This window comes from Alligator sinensis, unplaced genomic scaffold, assembly GCF_000455745.1.
Source record: "Alligator sinensis unplaced genomic scaffold, ASM45574v1 scaffold36_1, whole genome shotgun sequence".
Taxonomy (NCBI): Eukaryota; Metazoa; Chordata; order Crocodylia; family Alligatoridae; genus Alligator; species Alligator sinensis.
This window is the reverse complement of record NW_005842101.1, coordinates 1,200,577-1,217,861: the sequence shown is the minus strand read 5'-3', so window position 1 is coordinate 1,217,861 and position 17,285 is coordinate 1,200,577. Positions and strand designations below refer to the sequence as shown.

Sequence of the window (17,285 nt, the reverse complement as noted above, 5' to 3'; positions counted from 1 at the left end):
CTGCTGAAATTGTTCAGACCAAGGACTTTAAATATATTTGACCCCAACTAAGATTCCATGTACCTCCTTTAATCTTTTAAAAACTAGGTAGTTTATATAGAAATGTTTCCTAGGCATAGTTCAGTAGTTTTCAATGTTTTTTTATTTGCGGACCCCCTACACATTTTTCAGTGGAGGTGTGGACCCCTTTGGAAATTCAAAATGGAAGTGTGGACCCCTTTGAATTGTAAGTGTGGGTATTCACATACTTTTGATTGATCATAGTTATCTTGGGCATAGGAGGTCCTCAGACCACAGATTCAAAACCACTGGCATAGAGGCTCATCTTGCTTACTGAGGATGCACAAGCATAACGGAGGCTCAATTCTGGCTCACTGTTTGTAACATACCGTTGTTTCTGAGATTATCATAGTAAGCTCATATAGGAATAGGTAAATAACTAGAAAATATGGTATACGGCAGTGTACTGCAGCTAGGTGTTTAAACAATACTTTGCTTTTATAAAAATGTTTTTCACTGTTTGAGAGCTGGCTAGTGATATGTTTACTCCTAACTAATGTTTTTTTATTCCATAGCATCCAAGACTCTTATAAACAGTATGTTACGGGACCCTTCTCAGATTCCAGATGGAGTTCTAGCAAATCAGGTCTATCAGGTATTAATCACAGCCATCTTTTTTTCAGTGGCAATGCTGTTATCTGCCTAGCAGAGTAAAGGATTTTAAACCTCATTTAATTACTGTCATCATAAACTATCACTGAGGTCAGGGTGCACCATAAATGGCAATGCAATATTTGTGAGGAGAGCATTTCACATTTTAATAGCTTGCTTTTATAGTGAATAAAAAGCATGCAATTTTTGTTTTCTGTGATTAAATCTGAACAGCCTTTGATAGCCTTTTTGAGGAAAAGTAATTACTGTTTTTAAGATACTGTTTAACTATAATAGTTTTGTAGTTGCCTATCACTATACTACTTCTCTTATTTGTCTGCAGTGTACTGTGAATGACTGTTGTTATGGACCACTGGTGGACTGCATCAAACAGTATCCTTTCCCATAAAATTTTAGGTGCACAATTGACGAGCTTAGACTCTGTGGAGGAGATGTGTCTAGCTTTAACCTGACATAAAGTTCTGCTTCACAAAACACATTTCATACTCCTTTATTTTATATTCAGTCAACTAGACGGTCACTTCAGACCTTTCTTTTTTACTGTTTTAACTAAAATCAGATAGGCCAAGAAAAGTTGTCAGTTCAGTAGCTGTACATTCATATGCCTAGTTGAAACCTCTTTGTATTTATTAAATGAAATGCACATCTTTCCTTCTATAAAGCCATTGAGTTCTATTGACACTGTAATATTACAATATTGTTAACTAGTTTGACTTTTTATTTGGATTTTTCAAAGTTCAGTTTAAGTACTGATCGATTAAAGTTTTAAAAGCTGTATCTGCCATACCTGTGCAGTTCTGTCTCCTCTTCTTAAAGGAAGCTGGGACATAAGGATAAAGGGAACCTATTTTTAATGAGAAATTAGAGAGCATTCCAGAATGAACAGAGTAGGAATTTTACCATGTGAATTTTACCATGTGACAGTAGGTCAGGGGGCTGGCAACAGTGCCTGCAAGTTTTGCATGGGAAACCATTGACTACTGTTACTTCCTGCAGCAGACAGGTCTCTTCCAGCACATTTTACTGTCCTGGTGTATGTAGCTGTTAGGAAAGAGGTTTTTATTGCATCATATTCAGGTTTACTATGTGTATTATTTAGTAAGGATTCAGTCCTGTTCTCTCTAACTTTAATTGGAGCAGGACAAGATTTCAAATATATTTTTAATTATGTGATTTGAGGATTCACTGTGACTACTATTGACAAGAAATACAATGACACACAAGTTTATTAATTTGATATGGTCGTAGCTTTTTTATCTTAAGCTGATATCTAAAATGTGGTGGTGTATAAGGTTTGTATTCTTGTAACAAATCTGGATGTACTCTTCTGGTGTTTATTTGTGAATAAATGCATTATTCTAAGTATCTCTACTTATAGTAAATTGCTAAAAAAAAAAAAAAAAAAAAAAGACTTTTTTTACAACTCAGAAAGTTCCATCCCTTTTTTTCAAATAAGCCTACATAACAAAATACGATGTTATTAGGACTAATGAAAAATTAGTCAACCCTGGTTGTTACAGGAAAGTACAGTGATATTTAGCTGTGTGAATGCATTATCTGTGAGTACATGTTGCTGAATTAAATGTTAATTTTAAAGCACATAAAATAGTTAAAAATCAATTTAAAGTTAAGGTTTTAAAAGCATAATGTCTTCTGAAGGATTGCATATTGATTTTAAATATAACTATCTAATTATATATGCATGGACTAAAGTATGAAGTCAACCTCTTTGTAAATGCCAGGAGGCTATTTTTCAGTAATAGTTCAGATGCTTACGGGAAACTAGGCTGCTGGATTGCACGAGTTGGAAAATGGCTTGTGAGGTTATTTACAAGTTTTGCCCCATGGTCACTGCCATACATCAGTAATGGGTATTATTATAAACTAAGTCTAAGTGTTTCTGCTTATGGTGCATTATAAATTCTGTTTGCAGTATTTGTCTTATATTTTTGCCATCATTCATTTTCCTTTTTTGGCTCTGTCATTGCCAGTATAGTTACTGTAGTACATGATTTCAGTTGATAGAGAAAATGATATATATGTGTAAAGTGATTCTTTATGATTACTTTTCTTGCAATTCAACAGTAAAACCTGGTAAAAAAATTAGTATAACTGATTATAATGGTAAGGTTTTCTGAAAGTTATAAGTCAGTATAAGATATCGTAAACAGAATTTGGAATTGTTTTAAAATTTCAGTTACAGATTCTCCTTTTATAGAAGCTTCCAGTCAAGAACAACTTGGAAGTACTAACAGTCTACCTCTGGGCAGAGAAATTGGGGTTATCCAGTATTATGCATTGCATATATTAGTCATAATGATAAATTTTGATCACACATTGTCAGTGGAGTGGCAAGATTGGGGATCCTACACTAAAATACTTTATTTTGCCCTACCCAGTATACTGTTGTTTATGTAACCAAAATCAATTAAAAGGCCATTTTGTTATAGTGAGATGCATCAGTAGGCTTCAGTACTTATCTTAAAAGTGTGAACTATTTTAAGGAGTAAAGAACAAAATCCAACTTCTTTATTCTTTGTACTTGGGGAAAACAATCATTGAATTCAGTGGGAACTTTGCCTAAATATGGAGCCCAGAACCAGCCTGTAATTCAATAAATCCATTTCTAGCTTAATAGGGATGTATTTTTCTCGCACAGTTTTTCATTTTTGTCTTTAAAAATATTGTAAGGAATTACAGTTTCTGAGGATACTGAGAAAAGTTGTTCATTATATCTGCATTTTCTCATTTCCAAGTCTGTTTTATATTTGTTCTGTTTCAGAGACCAGCATCATTTTTAAGAAATAACTAATGGCCTTGACTTTGGGGTATTCCACTTCACATATCATAAAGTGGACTGATTATGGAAAATACTAACCAATTCCCCTTTCAAAATCAGACCCCTTTGAGAGGTCTCAACCTGTGCATCTAAATCATTGATCACTCAACAGATATATAGGCTAGTATGTTTTAGTGTGAATTATTCTAACTGTAATACTGTTCTGAACTTCGCTATATTCCAAATGCCTTGCCTTTCTTAACTTAAAACCATCAGTGCTATTGGACACGAACATGAAGTCTTGCTACGAGAAATGCTTCTGAAGAAAAATCTCTCTTTCCTAGGTAAGACTCTTGTAGAATCTAACCTATGATGTCTTAGCTTCAAAGATCTCAGTGACTGTTTACTTAAGAAAAAAGAAGCTTCTGCCCACATTGTATTATGTAGTAAAGGAAGAGTAAAAAATGATTGATGCTGTACATGTTATCTTTTATTGATTTAGAACTGAGGAGGAACTCAGTTACCTAATACCCTGTATATACAGCACATGCACAGACTTGCAATTAATATTTTATAGAATAAGTAGCTGAAAAAAATGCTTTAATATCTGCTGCAGTATTACTTTTGGTGTCATGAGATATTAGCCATAATCTTGCCCTTATGAGATTTAGAAGAAAGCATAAGAAATATTAGCTTCAAAATGCTTTATGTATTAAAAAAAAACTGCTAGAAGAGTTCACATGTTTAGCTACATATGCAGTTTTTCCTGATATTTTTTAGCTAATGCACTGAATCTTTCCCCATTCCCTATTTTTAAAGTTATTTTAAGGGTTTATTCTAGAAGATGTTACCTTGATAATCGTTTTTTTTCTCTCTCTTAAAACAATTTAAGCAGAATATATTAATCACTATTAAATGCAATGTATGACCCTTTAAAATAATTTGTTATTATAAATTAAGATAGAAATTCTAGGAATAAGAAATTATGTGAGATGATATTGAAATAAGACGCATACAACATTCAACTATAGTAAAAGGTGGTAGTAGAAATTTCTGGTGTTGAAGGGTCACATAACATGTTAGTTTTGTCTGTCACCAATGGCCTGTCTTAAACAATATTGTATATCCACAGAAATGAACAGAAAATAGGGTGATGGATACCAAATAATATGTATTTCTCCAAAGCTAGTCATGCCAATTTTTTTTCTAGGATAGCAATCTTAGTGGACAAAGGAGCTGAATAGAACATAGTAGAACAGGAAATCGGAGACGGTTGAGAATATATAATTAAAATAGAATATGATATTACAAAATTAAAAAAACTGAACCAAAATCAATAAATATTATGATACAAAAATATAGAACTGAAGGATAACTGCAGGCAGTAGTTATTTCAGAATAGGAGTTACACATTTTAAACACAGGCTGTGGCTGTGATGAACCGTATAATTTACTCTTGTCAGAAAAATAAAAATAAAACAAGTTTCTTGGTGTTTTCTAGATGTTGTATTAATACGTATTTAGTAAATGAAATAACTAAGACTTTGTCATAGCCTCACTCCAGCTACTATGCAGTTACTCATATGTAGCAGTTTAAAAAAAAAAAAAGAAGAAAACAAAAACAACCTTTTGATTATAAGCCTTCCTGAGTTTTGACATCCCTCAAGCTTAAAAATAACATTCTGTAATATGTCCATGGTCACACAGTAAATCCATATTGGAAACCAGAGCTAGAAAATACATCATGTTTCCTAAGCCCACGGCTAATCCACTAAATCAGGGATTGGCAACCTTTAAGAGTAGCGGTCTCTTGCTTTCAACCTGGCCATCTCTATGGGCTCCCGGTCCCTTCTGCAGTGCTGAGTCCTCCCTGCTCTGTGCCGAGGGCTCCTGTCTCTCTTTCATGACCCTCTGCTGCAGCTTCTGCTTTCTGATTAAAGAATGAGAGACAAAATACAGAAGAACCTGGATTCTTCATGGGGTCAGATTGCTTGCCTGACCCTACCCACTTGTAAAAAATCAAGGTTTGAAAACCATCAGGTGAACCACTGAGGGCTTACAGCCACAGTAAACAGCTGCACATAATGCAGATGTGCTCCAGTTGTTTGCTGTAGCTTTTATATCAAATGGCACTCCTTCTCATGTTAGCTGTGTGGGACTACTGATGAACTCCAGCTGAGTGGAGAAGCAACACCTATCAAAGTAAAAACTGCAGCAATCCACTGAATGGCTTGTCCTTACTTTGGCAGTCCACTATAAATTAGCAGGTTGTAAATCATCCTCACACAAAAAATCTGTTTCTGCTACATTTCACTGAGAATAGTTAACATTGAAAAAAATTCCTCTATAAACAGAAGTGTTCAAAACAAGATTAGAAAATCTAGAAACTTCTACTGAGGCTAAAACTAATGGCAACTTTTACTGTGCCATATATCTCATCAACCGTAATCCTACAGCTAGAGTCTGTGAAGACAAACATACGGCCCTGAGACTGGATCTTGCCCATGGAGCCATTCTCTATGGCCTGCAGAGCTACTGAAGGTCTAGGAAATTTGGGGGTGGGGCACACTGCTGAATCCAGAGCTGCAGGGTCATGTTGGGTGTGGCCGTGGGTGACAGGGGGTGGAAAGGCATGACTGCAGGTTGTGTTACCAGTTGGCCTGCCACTGCTTGATCCACTGCCTCTGCCACTGGCCCTGGCATCACTCCTTCCCCAGATACAGAACACAAGGAGCTCTGTAGTCTGGATCTGGCCAAGAGAATAGGGTGAGCTTGACACTCTTGTCCTAGAGGGAGCCATCTCCCTTGCTTTTCAAATACAATTCAGAAAAAATACTGTGGCAGTGCACTTGCAGTGCCCACCACTTTAAGGGTTGAGTCAAGCAGCCAGCAGGTACTTGGTTGTGGCAGTCATTTTAAAACACTGGCTGCCTGTATAAACATAGCAGTTTGCTGCTGGCAGCTGGGCAGAAACATTGCCTGGCTGAAAGGCTGTAAGAAACATCTAGGAGGTAAGGGCAAAAGCTTATGGGGATGGCTAGGAGGCTCTTGGTCCTGGGAATGACCTAAAACTGCACCCTGCCAGGGATAGATGGCCTGATGGGGCTTCTGGTGGTGCAGGAGTCCCCAGGAAATGCCAGTCCAGTTACCACCCCAGTGAAAGGTGGGTCAGGGTGCCTTAACCCTGAGCCCCAACAACACTGGGTACAAGGGGGCTAGACACAGCTATGGCCACCTGAGCCTCCACAGGGGAGAGAAGCCCAAAGTCCCAAAGGAGGGGGTTGTGTAATCCCAGAGAGGGGGTGGTAGTGAGGGCTTGGAAGAGGGTTGAGTGTGCTGCATAGGGCACAACCCAAGGGGGTGTGCTGCATAGGGCTGTGGGACAGCCTGAAGGGCAGCACATGGGCCAACCCCCGGGAGAAGGACTCAGTTGTGAAGATGATGAGAGGACCCTGGAGAGGGGCATGGTGTAGAGGCCCTAGAGAAGGCATAGTAGGAACCCCAGGGGTGGGCCAGAGAGAGGCCGAGGGAGTAGTTTGGGCCAGAGGCCAAGAAGCAGGGGGGAACGCTCAGCCAGAGCGTGAGGGGCGAGTCCTGATGCCAGAAAGTCTTCCACCGTTAGGAGGCAGAGTGTGGGTCAAAAGTAAGACCTGTAGCAAGCACAATGACCTGCTGCTCCAGGGAGGAGTGAGAGTCCCTGTGAGACCCTGGAGCACCAATCATGGTGTGGGGCATGAGTATCTTGTGGATGCCATCTGCGAGGCATGGGCTGCAGGGTAGGGAAGGTTCAGAGCTGCAGATAGCATCCCCTGGCATCAGGGTATGTAATGGGCAGTCTCCTGCATTTTCCACCAGGTTATGGGAACAGCAAAGTTGTGGTAGGCAAGACTGGGCGGACTGCCCCATAGAGACAAGTGGGTGGGCCAGCATGAGACCCGGCCCCAAGCATGCCCCCTGTCACAAATACTCATTTCCACCATCCACAAATCTGCTATGAGGAAGACAGGCTGCTTCTTTATTGTATATACACTTGAAACATCTCTTAATCTCCCTATTTGTCTTTTCTTACTTCCACATAAAGTCTAGAAATCCATCTTCATCTCTTCCACACTGTCTACTGGTCACTGATATGAATGTGGCATACAGCTGCCAGTTTCTTCCTTGCTCTTCCTTTTCCAGCCCTACAGCAAGTCATAGTTACCAACAACTGACCAGATGCATGTTGTTCTGCTTGGTCTGTCTCACACCTGATTTATTTGCAGAACACTTCTGGCCTTTAAAATCATCTGAGAACCATCTGCTAACAAAATCAAAATCTTTATCTTGTGTTACATTCAGATGCAAAGCACACTCGAATTTGCTTCATTCTGCCTATCACCTTCCTCATATAAAGAATCAGAAAGTTTAAAAGGACCTTAAAGGTGTTACAATCCAACTTCCTGCACAGGTACAGGATGCATTATTTTTACATTATCCCAAATACCTATCCAGCCTCTTCTTCAAACCCTCCATTGAAGAATATTTTATAAGTCCATTGGACAGCTTGTTGCATTATGTTTCTGTTCTGACAACAATTCTTTTTCCTGAGATTTAGTCTAAATTCACTTTGCTTCAATTTGAATCTAGTGCTTGGTGTCCTGCTCTCTGTGGCAAAGAACAACAGTTATTCTCCATCTTTTTTATGGTAGCCTTTCAAATATTTGAAGCCTGCTGTCATGTTCCCCTTTGGGCCATGTACTGAAATGTCATGTTCCAGTATTCAGTTTCTACTGGAATAGTTGCTCTCCTAGTAGAAGCCACGAATATACAAATGTTCAGGATTTTTCTCCCAGGGCAAAAATGGCCACTCTGGGAGAAAAATAACCCAGAAACAACCAGTTTTAAATTGTTTCTGGGAGAGTGACAGTCTGTACTGTTTCCTTCCTGAGAGAAGCTGCAGCATAGTCTTGGATGCTGTGCTTTCACCCTCTTCCCCGCTACCCCCTTCCAAGGGAGGCAGTATGTCACTTGGTCTGGACTTAACTGCTCCAGATGAGGAAGGAGCAGAACACAACCCCTTCTCAATCCGCACATTGTGCTGTATATAGGTAGAGACAGGCTGAACAGGAGCAGTCTAGGTCAGCCAATCAGGGCTGACCTGTGCAATAATGCCCTCTTTCTCCAGGCAAACTAAGGGAGCCTGCAGAGCACACTGATATGTGTTCACAGGACCCCCCTGGCTGCACAGAATAAGCTCTGCAAGATTTCTCTGCTCCTCATCAATCTATATAGGCATCTCCATGTATGTTTTTCTCCCAGGTAAATAAACCTAGGACAATTCTCCCAGATCATCTGAATGTGTGTACTTAACCTTAATCTCCTTTTCATCAAACCAAACATACCTTGCTCTCTCAACCTCTTCTCATAGAACTTACATTCCACCCCCCTTATTATCACTCTCTCTCCAGTTTCCCCATTCAGTACTTAAGTTGAGGTCTCATAGAGTGATACTGTTATATCTTACAGTTATACTTCTGGTAATGCAGCCCAAAATTGGCTTTTTTAATAACTGCATCAGATTGCTGAGTCATGATATATTTGTGATCCACTGAAACAGTCAGTCCTTCTTGCCAATGTTTCTATCTATGCAGTTAGTCCCCATTTTGTATTCTTGATCAGTTGTTCCTACTTCCTGAGCCATGACAGTTTACATTTTCTTCATGGTATGTCATTTTGTTGTCACTTCCCATCACTCTCTTATATCAAGGCCAGCCTCAAAAATTGGGATGCAGAAGGGTCTAAAAAATGCCTAACATACAGTCTGGTGGTTAAAACACTTAGTTGGGAAGCAGGAGCTGTATGTCCAAATCCCCTCTGAGTGAGAGAAGCCTAGAATTTGGGTATGTGCCCTAACCACTAGGCTGTTGGACTAAAATATGGGGAGCCATCCTCTTCCTCCAGCTATAAGAACGTAAGAGCTGCCTTTTACTGGATCAGAACATGGGTCCTTCTTGCCCAGTATCCTGTGCAACACAGTGGCAGAGAGTGGATGCTAAAAAGAAGAGGTTTTTTTCCACTGTTCCTCTCCCACTTGCAGCCTCCAGCATTTAAGGTCCAGGAAGTTCTGATTCAGCGTCTATACCCCTACCTCTCATACTCAGTAGCTTCTGATGCATTTTTCCTCCAAAACTTTGCCCAGTCCCTTTTATGAATCTGGTTAGCATCCAAGATCTGCTAGTCATGGTTTTTCTGCAACTAAATTTCAGGTCTTACCTGCCCTTATGCACATACCTAGGCAACCCTGTTTTGCTGCATACCTGCTAGGCCATAGTGCAGTCCTACTGAGCATTCTCATTAGCCATGTGTACACAACAAAAATGCCCAAGACTATAGTTATACAGCTATATCCATGTCAATTAGGTGCCTAAAGTGAAAACAAAATAATCCTAAAAGAATGAGAAGTCAGGAAATATTTGCTAATATTATCTAGGAGGAGAATTAAGAGTACTGAAACTTTTCAGTGTAGATAAAAAAAGTAATGAGAACAGATATAATTTAAGAAAAGTATTTTAGAAAATACTGATAAAATTATTATAATTTTACTATAATATTTATGTAATTTCTCATAAATTACGTTCTTGTTAAAAATGCCAGTTTCCGTGACTAGTTTGTACATGGGGAAAGAAGGGTTAATAGAGTCCCTGCTAAGTCCCAGAGCTGTGTAGGTGAAGGACAAGACAAGTTGGAGCTCAAACATTAACAGAAAATTGAATAGCCATGTTGATGCGTTAGGTGGGCTTTGGTACTCATCCTTTAGAAGAGGAGCCTCAGAAGCATCAGGGGAAGGAGACTGAAATAATCATCACAGTGGGCAGAACAGCATGATAAGAGGGCTGTGGGTCTGGAAAGGGTGAAGAGTCTGAAGTGAGCAAACATCTGAACAACTTTGGTGTGCTCAGGGTTGATTGGGGCATAAAGACTGCTTCACCCTTCGGAGGGAACAGAGAACCTCTGGATACATGGCCTTTGTCCTAATAAAAATGCTTTTATTTGAAAGGATCTGTCTGTTTTTTTGTTGCTTGGAAACATCAGAATGCACGTCCCCCTATCAAGAGGTAAAGTTCCTCCCTTGGGAGCTTTCTGTGGCAAAGCCACAGATAACCTGGGAGGGTCAGGGACTGAAAGGTTGTGATCTTAGAATTAGAAGAAGCCATTGCCCCCCCTGCCCCGAAAGCCATTCCTGGGCTGGCCTCAAGGGGTGCTCAGTGAGACCAGAAAATTCCCTGGGGGAATCCATGACAGTCGAACTAGTTATTCCTACTACAGAATAAGAGTGAATAAACATTAGTGAATGAGTATTATTGGTAGCAGCCTTCAGCTGCAGTTGGAAAGATGAAGTTAAATGGTAGAAAAATTGTGCAGTTCTAGGAACAGTAAGTATGGGAACAGGCTGCCAGGGAAGATTGTGGAATCACCTTCACTGAAAAATTCAAGGCTTGCCTCATCTATCAAGGATGGTAGAGGGATTAATGAAATCAATCCTGCCACAATGCAAGGGGATAGACTAGATAGCTCGCTAAAGGATCCTTCAACTCAAATAATTGTCATTTCTGTGGCTTGTGCAAGCTTTTGCACTACATAAATCAGAGTTAATTTTTAATGACTCATGACTTAGGAGAGGCATTGACTTCCTCTTTACAGATAAAAAAAGTGCTAAGAAATTTTTACCATCAAATCCAAATTTTCGGGAAATATAAGTTGGGTTTAATTCATCATTGCATAAAACTATAAATAAGGAAGTTAATTCTAAGTGTATTGAAGTACTCCATTTAGTCATGCTTAATTAAAGATTAAGATGTGGTACTTGTTTCTTTCAGTAAATGTGCCTAAAATTCTCATCATGTGATTTTTTTTTTTATTTTAGTCTTTGATCAGTATCTAAAAGGATCAGGGTGCTAAGAGCACCCAGATTAACATCTTTCTTTTTTCATTCCTCTTAAAACCGTTTCCAAGTCCTTAGAAAAACCCCTAGAAAATATACAGATTTTGCATCCTGTTCTTAGACTGTATGTTAGGATCCAGACTTAAACTGCCCTATCACCAGTTTCCTTCCTTTTAAAGCTTGGGGCACAATAAAACTAATTTCTTGCTACATAAGATGAGCAGAAAATGTCCCAACTTGCAGGATGTGAGCAAGACATATGCCTCTATGACCAGCCTTGGTTGTACTGGGAGAAGATACAAGCAGAAGTAAGGGAGTGTAATATCATTATATTGATCCTCTGGTATCACAGGGGTCTTAATATTCCTTATATTCTAATGTATACATTGCTGTAACTTATCTGTTTAATCGACGCTTAGAATTGGTGAGAAAATCTAGCCTGCTGTCTTTAATGTAACCTGTTCTCAGTAATCTTAAACTTCACTCAGACTGGAATACTAAGGAGCACCTCTTTTCTGTGAGAAACCCAGCGGGTAAACTCTGCCCTAACTGAAGTTTCCATTGGTCTATGGGTTCATCTTGATGTAAAAGGCTTCTAGTCATATGCTGTCAAAGTAACAAAATCACAGACAATTGTGTAACCCCCAAAAAGTGGTTGCAAAGCACAAGAGTGAAAAAGTACCACCCTAGCTTTTTGAAGGCCTGGAAGTAGCCAAAGAACCAATAGAAGACAATTTCTGAATTTATGTAACAAATAATGGGCATTTTTCTTTTGCTGATGACCTTGATCTAGTGTTTATTGTATCTTCATGTTCGCTACGTTGAATGACCATCATTATATCAGTCTCCTGAGTTCTGGTTCACCCAAATAATCCAAGACTAGGTATCTAACACTGGGAAAGTTATTGGGCCTCAACAGCTTTCTTTGACTTAGTAACCAAAATTCTTTTTTAAAAGCATTGCAGCCAATTCTGCCTCACCATTTCCCCAAACTTTTTCATGTACACCCATGAATGAGAAGGTGGCAGAATAGACCTGAGTGAGCTTTTGTGGCAAATGACTAATCATTCTGCGCTAGTGTTGCACATCTCTGTGTTCATATAGCAGCTAGCCCAGGTGAGTCCCGGGCCATGACTAGAACTCTTAGGCATTATGATATAACAAATAATAATGGAGCATTAGAACCTCTGAAAAACAACTTTGCCGACCCATACTAGAACCTGCCATACTGCCTGAAAAAGAGCATAGAAAGCTGTCAGAATCAGTAAAGACATTTGGTCTCAGTACTCCAGTATTAATCTAGATTGCTTTGAGATTCTATGGCATATTACTTTTCAAAAAATGAACTCATTGACAGTCTCCACAAAAGCTACAGTCCCAGCAGACTTCAGTAAATAGAGATTTGAGTCTAGTTTGCAAATTAGAACTGAGAAGTCCTCAGTGGGCTATTCCAGCTGAAACTGAGTTAGAGAAAAGACTGCATTTTTGTGCCTGCCCAGTTCTCATAGTTCTAGATTTTGTGTCAGAGGTCAGCAATAAAGATGGTCCTGAACTACCATGTACTGGGCTAGTTTAAAGATATCTCTGCACAGTCCTGCCTTATGCTGTATAGAATAACCTGGAAGACCTGAGAGTATCATTTTAAGCCACTTCTTCGAGAACTACCAGGTTCTTGATTACGTGGTAAGGAGCCTGGAAACAGGGATTTTGTGTCTCAGAGCATCAAAGAGTCTTATCACTTATATTTTGAAAAGACAAAGTGACATTTTATTTTTACTTTTTCAGAACTTTTTTTTTTTTAATTTCCAGTTGAAGATTGCATTTATGATATAGGACAGGGGTTTTCATCGTTTTTTGGTTGGCGGCTGGTCAAGAAATGGGGAGTCTCCTGGCATCTGGTCAATTCGGGGGGGAGGTCCCCTTCACAGCATACAACAGCAAAACCAGAAGTGCTGACGGCTTCTCTGCACTGCTACTGCGTACCCCCTGGAGCCTTTCCACCTGGGGTACCTGGTTGAAAATAACTGATGTAGAAGGCATTTATTTTACCATTATGGAATTTCCTACAGAATCAGAATTATACCTTCCAGCCTACCCAGTTTCATCCACACTCAAAGAATATTATGAGCAGAGTAGCTTGAACATTCCTTACATTTTTCTAACCTCATGACTTAGTTTTGTGCTGTTGTTGGTTCAGTCTTTCTCTGTATACATATATTTAACTAAAAAGCAATTTTAAAAAGTATTGTATTAATGAAAGGCCATTAATAATGCTAATATTTAGGATCCTGGCAGTTTAGTCAAGAGCCTACAGAGGTCAGTGCCAGGCATTGTGAACTCCTGTCACCCAAAACCTCTACTTCTTGTTTGAATACCTTGTGAGAGTTTGTATATTTACTGGACTAAACTAATGTCTGTCTTATTTTTCAGCTCTGCAGTTACATTCAGAATTATAAAAGACCCAAAAAAGGGGTCTTTACTATTTGTGTTTTGCAGTCAAAACTTTGTTATATCTTATGTGATACAAAAAATATGAAAATCCAAAGTTGAAGCTAATGTTTCTGTGGCCAAGTTCTGTGTTTGAAGATGTATTAATACTTATAAGTAAGTTGGGCAAATGGGCTAAGTACAGACAGTCAAAAAGACTGAGGCTTCATCAATTCAATCTTCATAGGTTAGTCTAAGATGCATAGATTGAACCGATAAGCAAGTGAACAGACATTCACTTTTGATTCTGAAATGCAGCCTGTAGTGACCCAGGTCAGAAGCCAGGGGCTCTAGAGCATGCCTCCCTGCTCAGCCAGAGCAGACAGCTTGGGCCAAGCCTAGCCCACTTGCCCTGTGAGAAGTGGTTTGCAGGGGCGGTGCAAAGCATCCTGCGATGCTGGAGGACTGTGAGTTAACTTGAATATGGAAGGGATGAGGGACAGAAATTCAGTAAACTGATCTAACCTAAATCAGTTAAGTCCTGATACGACATCCATCCAGGCTTATCTTAAACCGTTTTTGTCTGTTTTGAAAGCAGTTCATGTGCAATGAACTTTTATTGCATTACAGATTTGAACCAGTTTCCAATCATGGTTTATGCATAAGTTCTGTCCCTATCCATGAAGTCTGTAGTGCTCAGAAACACTTGCCTCAGGAATTCACTGACCTAGGATACTTGCCTTTAAAGTTATTAAACTACAAGAAATGAGCCAAGAAATTCATTATACATGCTTCCTTTTCCCTTTACGTCCTCTTACAATGGAAGATCCACCCATTTAAAGTAATTCATTTGCCATTCTACTTACTGAGGTTATCTCAAATCTATAGTCCAAGGCTCAAGTCCATAGTGAGCATTGGAAGGGCTGCCCCTCATACTGAGCAGAAGTATAGATTAAGGGTTCTCCTAATCACCAGTGAAAGTCCTCTGCTGAAGCACAGTGCAGGTAATTTGTAAATTGCTCCTGACCTCTGATTTAATCTTCTGCTATGTTTGGCTTCCCCTGTTGCTGCATGGCTTGAAATAAAGGACTGGGTGGCTAGGAAGATATGGGTCAGGAAAAGAAAAAATAGTTGTTATGGGGATGTAGCAGCAGGTCAAGACTTGCTTTTTTCAAAAATATTAACCGCATTTGGCTCCCCACTTTCGTGTCCCTCACTTTTGCCCAGAAAACTTGTCCTATACTTTGTGCTGTGCTCAGTTCACCTGGTATCAATGGGTGCCTTAAGTATACAGTTGTTTTTAAATCAGTTCTTTAAAGGGATGTTTTTATTCATAGATTCATAGATTGTAAAGCCAGAAGGGACCTCGGAAAATCATTGGGTCCAGCCCCCCTGCACCAAACAAGAAAGATAGCTGGGGATCAGGTGATCCCAGCAAGGTGACTGTCTAGTCTCCTCTTGAAGATTTCCAGGATAGGTGATTGCACCATCTCTGGAGGGAGCTTATTCCACAGTCTGGACACCCTAACTGTGAAGAAGTTTTTGCTAATGTTGAGCCTGAATTGATCTTCCAGGAGTTTGTGGCCATTACTACTGGTTTTCCCCTCAGGTGCCCTGGTGAACAATTGCTCACCAAGCCCTTGATGTATTCCCCTAGTGTAGTGGTAAGCTGCTACCAGGTCCCCCCTCAGCCTTCTTTTCCTCACGCTGAAGAGTCCCAGATCCCTCAGCCTTTCCTCACATGGCTTGTCTTTCAAGACTCTGATCATATGGGTGGCTCTTATTTGGACTTTCTCAAGCTTGTCTACATCCTTGTTAAAGTGTGGTGCCCAGAACTAGACGCAGTACTCCAGCTGCGGTCTCACCAGTGCTGAGTAGAGAAGAAGAATAACCTCCTTGGTTTTGCTGGAGATGCATCGATTGATGCATGCAAGAGTATTATTTGCTCTGCTGGCTGTAGCATCGTACTGCCAGCTCATATTCATACTGTGGTCTATTATTACCCCCAGACCCCTTTCATTCATGGTGCTTGTCAGTTTGGTGCCACCAAGCCTGTAGGTGTGTTGGGGAGTTGCTCATCCTGAGGTGGAGCACTTTACATTTCTCGACATTGAACTTCATCAGATTCTGATCCACCCAACTTCCCGGCCTGTCTAGGTCCACCTGTAACCATAACCTATCTTCAAGCATGACCATGCTTCCCCATAACTTGGTGTCATCCATGAACTTTGCCACCCCACAACCAAACCATTAATAAAGATGTTGAAAAGTACTGGACCGAGCATCGACCCCTGCCCATCCACTTCTCACCAGGGCATCTGCTGCCCACTTCTTTCCAGGATGACACAGATCTGTTCACTATGACTCTCCGGGTTGTATCCTGCAGCTGGTTTCTCACCCACCCGATTATCTCGGAGTTAAGTCCAAAATCATCCAGTTTTCTCGCGAAGACATCGTAAGATACTAGATCAAAGGCCTTTTGAAAGTCTAGGTATACAGTGTCAACCTACTCTCTCATGTCCAGGTGGTGAGTTACCTGGTCATAGAAAGAGATGAAGTTGGTAAAGCAAGACCTGCCTGTGATAAATCCACGCTGGCTGTCGTTCAGAATCTTATCTTCTGCAAGCTTATCGCAAGCTTAAGCTCCTTGATGAACTTTTCTAGGATTTTTCCTACGATGGAAGTTAGGCTGATTGACCTATAGTTACCAGGTCCTCCCTCCTGCCCTTCTTGTGGATGGGCACAACACTGATCCTATTCCAGTCCTCAGGGACTTCTCCAGAGTGCCACGAGTTGTGGAAGAGTTTTGCTAGGGGTTCCGTAATGACTTTGGCCAGCTCCTTCAGCACTCTCGGATGAAGATCATCCAGTCCCGCTGACTTGTGTATGTCTAATTTTATTAATTGGTCATACACCAATTCTGCAACAATAGTAGGAAGGTGATTATTCCTACCATGCTCATCCTCAACTCTACCTGACATGGTTTTCCCCTTGGTCCAGTGAAAGACTGAGACCAAGTAGCCATTCAAGAGTTCAGCTTTCTCCTGGATGCTTCTAACCAGCTCTACTGAGTTGTTGAGCAAAGGTAATTTTATTAATTGGTCATACACCAATTCTGCAACAATAGTAGGAAGGTGATTATTCCTACCATGCTCATCCTCAACTCTACCTGACATGGTTTTCCCCTTGGTCCAGTGAAAGACTGAGACCAAGTAGCCATTCAAGAGTTCAGCTTTCTCCTGGATGCTTCTAACCAGCTCTACTGAGTTGTTGAGCAAAGGTCCCACGCTCCCATTTGTTTTCCTCCTGTTCCCAATGTACGTAAAGAAGGACTTCTTGTTGTCCTTGATCCCCATTGCTAATCTAAGTTCAGTCGCTGCTTTAGCCTGTCTTATCTGTTCCCTGCAAATGTGGGCCTCTTTCTTCTTTCTTAAGAGGACCATGATTTCCCTGTTTAGCCAAGAGGGCTTCCCAGCCCTTCTGTTA

At 40.3% G+C, this 17,285-nt stretch overlaps 1 protein-coding gene across 2 annotated transcripts in view; it reads left to right on the top strand.

The window, feature by feature from the left end:
- Nucleotides 1–17,285, top strand: part of CUNH15orf41 (chromosome unknown C15orf41 homolog) — a 151,540-nt gene that overhangs the window by 39,535 nt on the left and 94,720 nt on the right. For both annotated transcript variants that reach the window (XM_025204910.1, XM_025204912.1), the window contains exons 6-8: nt 576–655; nt 995–1,044; nt 3,728–3,795. In XM_025204910.1, coding sequence (XP_025060695.1) covers nt 576–655; nt 995–1,044; nt 3,728–3,795 — 198 coding nt within the window. The remainder of the gene's footprint in view (nt 1–575; nt 656–994; nt 1,045–3,727; nt 3,796–17,285) is intronic.